We start from the raw sequence: 8,311 nt of genomic DNA, 5'->3' as shown, positions 1-8,311 counted from the left end.
ATAGCAAGGATCATAGAATCTATAAACACTGGAAAGGATCACTAAAGTAATCTATTTCAACCATCAACCCATCATCAAGAAGTTGAGAACTCAGGTCCAAGCTCTACGTTAGAGATCTACTTCCTCTTTTTATTCTAATGAATCACAGAATAGTAGTTTCTGTCACAGATACATGAGAAGGAAATCTCTCAGGCGACAGTATTGCTTTTCCTCATTGAACAATGATTATTAGGAAAAGCAATAGGAAATGAGCATAAGAAAAAATGAAAGGCAATCATATAACAAAACATAGAAGGGAAGAAGGAGGAAATATTTAGGCACTGCATTAGCCATAAGGATCCTGGTGTTGACATCCAATCTGGACTACCGTTTTGGGCAGGTTGCAGACAATGCAAATTTTGTAGACCTATTGTAAAAGGTTTGAAGCACTGGTTGTTTTTGAGGTAATAACATCTTCTCAAGGTGAGACATCCCTTTTAATTCTTCCTCTGGAAAATGGGAATACATAGCTGCTTCAGTGCAGTGTCTTGTCTTAAATGTCTGTATCTCACTGTAAGAAAGTGTTTCTCAACAGGAAAAGTGTTAATGCAGTCATGGAGAGCCCTCAAGTTCCCTTGAGAGAACTACAGTAGCAGAAAAGAAAGCAGGGAAAATTGAATATTTAATTTAAAAGGAAGGGTAAATGGCCACTGGAAGGATCATATGAAGAAAAGCTACCAATCTGCCAGAGAGGTACAGCTTATTTGTTCTTTTTTAAGAAGAGTTCTGAGCAGGAAGAAAAGCTGCACCTTAGCCGATGCGACTCATGATTTGGCACCACATGGGATTATTTATCTTACTTCATCGTTGTAAGAACATCTGTGGATTGGAATAAAACAAAACTAAAAGATCTCCTGCAACACCAGCGTAATTAGGGAAAAAAACCAGAAGGGACACTTCCTAAGGTGAGCTGGAGCCAGTGAGCAAAAGAGCAATTCCTTCTATTTTTAGCAGGACCAATACATTGCCCTCGCCTACAAGATGGGAATGCATACTCCTTTACATCAGCTTTCCTTTAAGAAGTAAATAAAAACTTAAGCCCTAATGGAATCCAGCTACATCAAAAACAAATGGGAATATTATGGACGTGCTTAAATCTCACTCTGACGGTACATCTAACCTCTCCATTGACTGCTCTGCTTCTGCTATACTTTTTTGTGCGCCATTACTGGAATTCATTAAGTCCAGAATTTATTTCAAGTACTCCAAATCTAGAAGAATGTGAAAAATGCCTCTAGGAAATGTGAAGAATTTAGATTCACGCTCGTTTCACCATTTTGCTTGGCTAGTATGTCTGCTGTCAGGGAAAGGTTTCACAGGCCATTTGCAGCAAATGCTGATCATTTTGGCCATCAGACCATGACAATTAGTCTACTGTCATCAGAAAGCTTTGTGATGGAAAATTCATATGAGCTACGTTAATTGATGAATCACTAGATAAGATTTATTGAGTATGGGTTCCTTTTTGTGTTTGTAACAGGACTTCAGCAAGAGGCAGTTTTAGCACAAGGGGAGCTCAGTGAAACAGAACCACCTGGTACAGGTACTTAAGGAGCTGCTCAGGGTTTTCTCTGCAATTGTCCATGGGGTGTCCAGCTCCCAGTTTCTGCTCATCCTTAGCTACTACACCATTTGCTTTCTCAGGAAGGAGAGCAAGGATATGAGTAAAGATAAGTGGCTTTAATAGGAGATGCAAGAAAACACACAGCCAATCTTTGAAATCTGTTGCACAGAGAGAAATTCCCAGTGAAGTTCTATCCAAATTCATTTTCTGAATTTCATTCATAAACTCTAACATTTAGCAAAAACTTACTGAAAATTAGAAAAATTTCAAAGCTATTCATTAAAATGAGGGTTTTTTTTCCATGTCAATGTCTGATTTTTACTGCATTTTACAGACAAACCAGTATCTCAATCTTCGATTTGCTGTGAAACAGCATCTCTGTTAAAATTTACAGGTTTTTTATTATTTAGCAGCTGGTTTGGATATTAATTGTTTAGCTCTTCCAGCTATACTTCTTGTAGCGTGGAAAAAAAAATACAGAAGCTTGAGTTAAAGGAGGGAAAAAAAAAAAAAAAAAATCAACAAGCCACAAAAAATACAGCATGATTTTTAGATGACATGTATTGTAAAACAATTTTCTTTCAGTTACAGGAATGGACTGCCATTATTCTGTCTGGGGAGTTTTGGCCTTTCTAAGTTTGGCTCTCATTTTTTCATTGATACTGAATATTTCACACTATATGAAAAAGAAACAAGAAGGTAAGCAAGACTGTCTCTGTAAGGGATGGAATTTAAGAGCTAAAAATATCTGCAGAGAATGCTATTGATTTTGGCAGGTGTCAAACCAACAAACTACTTCTCTGAATCTTACAGTTATCTTTTGACTAGAATGATTCCAGTTGTGAGGATGAAACTGTTCAATTATTTAGGAGAGTCAGATAACATTACAGGATGATCACTAGCTGCCTAATCCGCTACTAAAAGCAGCTACTCAAATTCATCCTCTGAAGATAAACTAACAGCATGTGTATATGGTGAAGAATTTATTTCTGGCTAATGTTTTATTTTTAAAAGTGTATTTTTAAGATGAATAACTCCCCTTTTGTAGAACATTTTTTGATGCAACTGATTTAACATATGTACTTTAATTTAAAAGTGATTTTGAGTAGCTGAAGTAATACAAAATACATTTAAGAAAATTGTATCCTCTTCAAATTCCTAAAAGCTTATTTGAATTTCAGATATAAAAATTCTGTACTCACTTTATTTGGAACAAAAAATTGCTTTTCATCATGGGATTCTAGTGCTTAATCCAGTGTGTCAATAACAATAGTAATGTGTTTAGTCTATGGAACTAATTTGTTTTATTTATGTTAGAGCATGACTACAGTCATGCTCTGTTTTTGTTAAAATTAACTAAGATTTTTCACATAACTGCCTAAGGGAGTAATACCAATCAGCTGTACAATTCTCACCATTCCCATTCAGGAAAAGTGACTTTACACTGGGAAATCTGCTCCTTGTGCTGCATGCATGTGGATGGGCAGGCAAACACAGGTAGATTGAACCACTTGAAACATATTCACATGCATAGATAATTTAGGTAAGCAGGAGGCTTACACCTATAAGCAGAATTCACGATGAATAGCTGACAGGCTATTAAAAGAGAGCCTGGAGTGTTCTGGGAGAAGGAGGAGGGCGTTGCCTTTTTGTTTTTTTTGTCTTTTAGTGTTACTAGGCAGACATTTGTGTGATGAAAAATCACAGCCATTTACAAAACTAACCTTGAGCAAGGTTGCAGTCAGATTGGCTGATGCTACAGTATTCATGGTATCAGAGTTTTACCATGGCAAATTCTGGAGTTCTGGAGAACAAGATAGAAAGTCATGCGTTCTTGAGTTATTAATCAAGCTCTAGCAATAAATCTTTCTGCCTCAGTTTCTTCATCTGCAGATCTCTCTCTTTCAGAGACAGGAGCAACTCTGAACTGCCAGTAAAACAAACGAACCTTTCATTTTCTAATATAAACACATGATGTGCCTCCTTAGGCAGAGGGGGAAAAAAAAAAAGAAGAGTTAGAAGCAGAAAGAGGAGGGAACAAGAAATTAATCCCATGTGTTACAGTATACTTCTGGGAGAAGGGACTGTATTTGATGCTTAACAAAATAGAGATTGAAGACCTTCTTGTAAACTAACACAGAGTCTGTAGCATAGCACAGAAACATAACACAAGCTTTTTAAATTATTATTCAAAAGTAATTGAGTGAAACGGGACAACTGAAAGTGCTTAGATGCCACAGCTTTCAATTTCACTCTCTACAGTGAAGTCAAAAGCATGTCAATTAAGACAATTATCTGAATTGTTCTTAAGGAGCACATTTCATTATCTTTTCACTTTTTAATTTTTTTTTTTCCAGCTAAAACGTATAAAGACAATGAAGACAACACTGAAAGGTAAGCTGTATAAGTAATCCTTTTCTGAGAAGAGTAAAATAAGCAATAAATGGTGATAGATGTCTTTGAATTTTCTTCTGTGCCACCCCTCCAATATCTTACGTGGCCTGCCTGGAGATACTGGAGAACAGAATGATTGTTAAAAAAAAAAAAAAAGAAAAAAAGAAAAGAAAAGGCAGGGGAAAAATTTTCATGCAAGAGATGCCTTCCAGACATTTCATGAAGAATAAAAAACTGCATGCTGATATGGTAACCTTCAATACTGAAGGAAGCATGATATATTGTGTTAAGGCCCTATTTACTACTTGGAATCAATGAATCTATAGTAAAGAGAACACTCAGAAAACAATGAGGAATTATGATCTGTTATTTCATTCTTGTGGAACAATAATTTGTATTTGCATTTCTTTTACACATTGCATTCCAAAGCAATAAAGCAGTCTGCATTGATTCCAGATGCTGGACAGCTCCCCATCTGTCACCAAGTTTGTTGAATTTACTCCATATTAAAGTTACTGTGGAAAACAGAGATGGAAGGAATTTCATCTCAACTCAAATATATCAGGCCCTTGAATCAAAACCACAAAAGCTGCTGCTCCTCCTCCAAAATCAATCCTCATTAACATACTCCCTGGAAACTGGAAGTCCCTCTGCTTTGTTTCTTATTGCCTGCTCAGCTGAGAAACACCACTGAAATAAAGTAGCATATTTCATTACTTTATCCTTGACAAGGCACAGGATAGGGATGCAGCAGGATCAGACAACGAACCTCTCAATAATCCTCATTTTTACAAACATGTTTGAAAACATTTTCAAACAACACCAGGTAGCAAAACACAGAATGCCATTAAGAACTCAAAGTGAAACTTTGCTTTCATCTTGTTTAGGTGCATCGACATAAGAATTTCAGTTCAATTTCAATTCAGTTTTAGTTTAGAATATGGGAAGTGTCCTTTCTTCTCCTTCTGTGAAGTTGGAGTTACCATCGCCTTGGTTTTTAGGTCACATACAGTCTTCTGCTATGTGTGTGTAAAATGGTAAGGTAAGAGTAGAATAGTGGGGTCCTAAATAAAGATCATGAAACAATTTAAAATTATCTTTCTATCCCTTTTCTAGCTATAATGACTGCTACAGAGGAGATGACCCAGTTTATGGCAATCTCAGTCAAGATATTTTAGGTAAGTTTCATTTTAAGAACACTCGTCTCTTCAGTGTCTATAAGAAATGCAGAACTAAAAGCAGACTGGCCAACACATTCTGTGTTTCTCAGCAGCCTTGAGAATCTTTCCCTTTAAAAAAAATGCTTCACTCATACCTACTTATTGCCTACATCGAATTACATACTGCACTATTTGTAAGATGAGGTCATGTATAGAATTTGACTTTTTTTTTTAAAACCACCCAAACAGTACTGTTCAGTCAAATACTTTGAAACCAACAGCTTTACTATATGTAAAGTTGCACCCATTTAAACAACACACTTAGCACACACACTTCCAAGCAATCTAAGACACAAATTGCCTTCTGTCCAAAGTCAGTGCCCCCAGACAAGCTAGCAAATAGTAGCACATACCTGCTCTCAGTGCTGCCCATTCACAAATGAAAGATGTTAACAGAAATGCTGAAGCACAGCCCACGGTGGCTGGAGAGTAGGCAGACTGCTTCACTGGGCCAAAGTGAAGAATCATCATCCATACCACATTAGAGACAATAAAATCATAACTGCAGCTGGATATGGACCGGTGGATGGTATAACACTCAAAGCCTACTAGTCTCTGCATAGCTCTGAAGCTGAAAAGTTGTTTGTACTGACAAATATATAGGTATGTCAAGTTACTCTTAATCGAAGATGTTCTAACAGCTCCAAATAACGTCCAGTTAGGGAATGAGAAACTTCCTATCCACCCACATGGACAGTATTTTTTGCTTCAGAGTGTCTGCGTCAGAATTTCTTAGCTGATTGCCTCTCTATAAGCAGAGGAAGACAGAAGCAATATCTGTGTCACTACCAAACAAGTGAAACTTCTAACGTAGGAAACTGGGGGGGGGGGGTGAGGAGGTACTTCTGTAACAGAGGATTTGTTAATTGGATCTTTTAATTCTGAGTAGTGTGTCTTAGTAACAGAAATACTTTTCTGCTTTGGTACATTACAGAGGAATGTTGTTACGAGCAGATGAAGTCCCAGCCTCAAAGGCCAGTTAATGAACTACAACAGGTACCTTCACTTTTAATTTTGGATTTCTGAATCACAGTGATGTGGTCTGTCACAGAGTTCTTGCATTTATTCCATGACAATTAAGTATCAAAAATATTCCTGCTGCACATCACAAAAATTCTTCATACTTCAGTGTCTCAGTTTATCAGAGAATTTAAGCACATTTGAATTTTTGTTCAATCTGGGTCATTAGTAAAGGAGGAGAAAGATTACAAACAGATCATTTCCATCCATGTGGCATGATAATGCTCAGTCACAAGCACGCAAATCAGGCTCAGTTAGACATGCATCACATGATAATCACAAATTTGACTGATTCTCTCCTGCCCAGTATGAAAATCTATATTCCTTAACTTGTTAAAGACAACCAATTTTCTATTGATTTGTATTTTGTTGTTACTTGAAAATCTAAAAGCATACAAGTTTCAATTGAAATCTGTCTATAATTGAAGCATTCCCAAAATCAATTTTGGAGTTGCTTTCTAGGTATTTCATAAGGAATCATTCCCAGTCTCTCCCTTTTTATTTAAAGATTTGTTTTCATAAACTTCACAGAAAATTCCAGCGCCAATAGTGCTCAACAATTTGGTTTGAAAAACACAGAGAAGCAGTGGAAACGAAACATGTATTTTACACTAGAAATCAGATAACATATGCAGAAAAGTCACCCGTTACTACTTTTTTTCTGCACAAAGTCTATGAAAAGTATTGTTGCTAATAATGGGATTCCAATAAATCAATTTGAGTGAAGAAAAACAGATCAAACAATGCCCTGCATCTCAAAGAACCTGGAACGATTACATAAACTGCTCTTATTTCCCACAGAGAATCTTTGAAATGATACCTGGAAGAGGGCTTCCTCTCTGCCACAATTTTAAGGGTATGAGCCTTACACAATTGTAAGGATATAACATAACTTAATTAGCATTAAGTTACATTGGTCTGTTTTCTGTGCTATTGTAACTTAATCATTTGTACTTCTAATAATGTAGTTTACAGCTAGTTCGGGTAAACCTCAGCCCCTACTGTGATTATCAGGTAGACATGTTCAAAGCATGAGACATAATTTTAAAGCAGACACAACTACTGAATGTTAATTATAAAGTAAACTTCCTTCCAGGTGGAATCAGTTGATCAGATGTGTTACGCCTCACTTGATCACAGCACCAAGGGAAAACGCAGAAAACCAAGGAGGAAGAAAGACCCTCCATTAGAGGATGAAGAAGAAAGATCATCTAAATCCACCATTACAGCTTCCAAAGCTTGCATTTACCTTAACAGTGAGCAACTGGCTGCTGAAAATACAGCAAACATAGAAGCCATTCATGACGATCCCATAAGATTAATGGGTTTGATTCATAGGACAAATGGAGAGAACATTTGAAGTGGCTTCATGAACCAAGTATGAAATCAAAGTGAGATCTGCTTTATTAATTCTGGAGGAAGAGTGAATGATTAGAGACAGTACCCTGCCAAACTTAAATTACAAACAATGGTGTGAAGCAGCTAAGTAAAACATTCCAAATCATCTTCAAAACACACCTATGGATTAAGCAAAAAATAGCTGTAGGCTCATGCTGCCATTTTAAAGGGACTTTCCTTCTGAATACATTGCGAAAGGGAGCTGTGAACACAGAGATACCAGCTTCTACATGGTAAAGTAAAAATTAATACTTTGTTTAAAAATAACCATCGAACTTCATACAGTCCTAGAAGATCCACTAAGTTGCCTGTAGAACTCTCACAGAGTATGACTACTCTTCTACATAGGTTTTAACAGTACTTTTGAAAAGAAATGGCGTTTCACATATGCACACTTAAGGGTTCAGATGCTTTCCCAATTAAAAATAGGTCCGCATTCAAGATTGTGTATTTTCCCATGGTGAACAGTCTACAGCACGGTGTCCAACCTTTCAGCTTGCCTGGGCTGCACTAAGTGAGAAGAAACTGTCTTGGGCCAATGTTTTGGTTGCTGCTGAATGATGGGGTGTGCTAAGGACCAGCTTGGACTGCTTGGTTGGGAAGAGCCACTGCCATGATGGGATGGGGTGGGGAGTGAGGCTAATTACTAGCGGTCTTGGGCTTCATGCAGCCTGTT

General features: G+C 37.1%; 1 protein-coding gene across 1 annotated transcript; it reads left to right on the top strand.

Moving 5' to 3' along the window:
- Window positions 1–2,196: 2,196 nt before the first annotated feature.
- TRAT1 (T cell receptor associated transmembrane adaptor 1) lies at window positions 2,197–7,597 on the top strand (the record flags this gene model as incomplete). The annotated part of the gene is made up of 5 exons (XM_079539178.1): window positions 2,197–2,302; window positions 3,961–3,997; window positions 5,114–5,175; window positions 6,152–6,213; window positions 7,334–7,597. The coding sequence occupies 5 exons, from the start codon at window positions 2,197–2,199 to the stop codon at window positions 7,595–7,597; spliced, it is 531 nt and encodes a 176-aa protein (XP_079395304.1).
- Between the last annotated feature and the right edge of the window lie 714 nt (window positions 7,598–8,311).

This window comes from Tetrao urogallus (genome assembly GCF_951394365.1).
Source record: "Tetrao urogallus genome assembly, chromosome: 1".
NCBI classification, from domain to species: domain Eukaryota; kingdom Metazoa; phylum Chordata; class Aves; order Galliformes; family Phasianidae; genus Tetrao; species Tetrao urogallus.
Note: the sequence above shows the minus strand (reverse complement) of the source record. Positions and strands in the feature narration are given on the sequence as shown.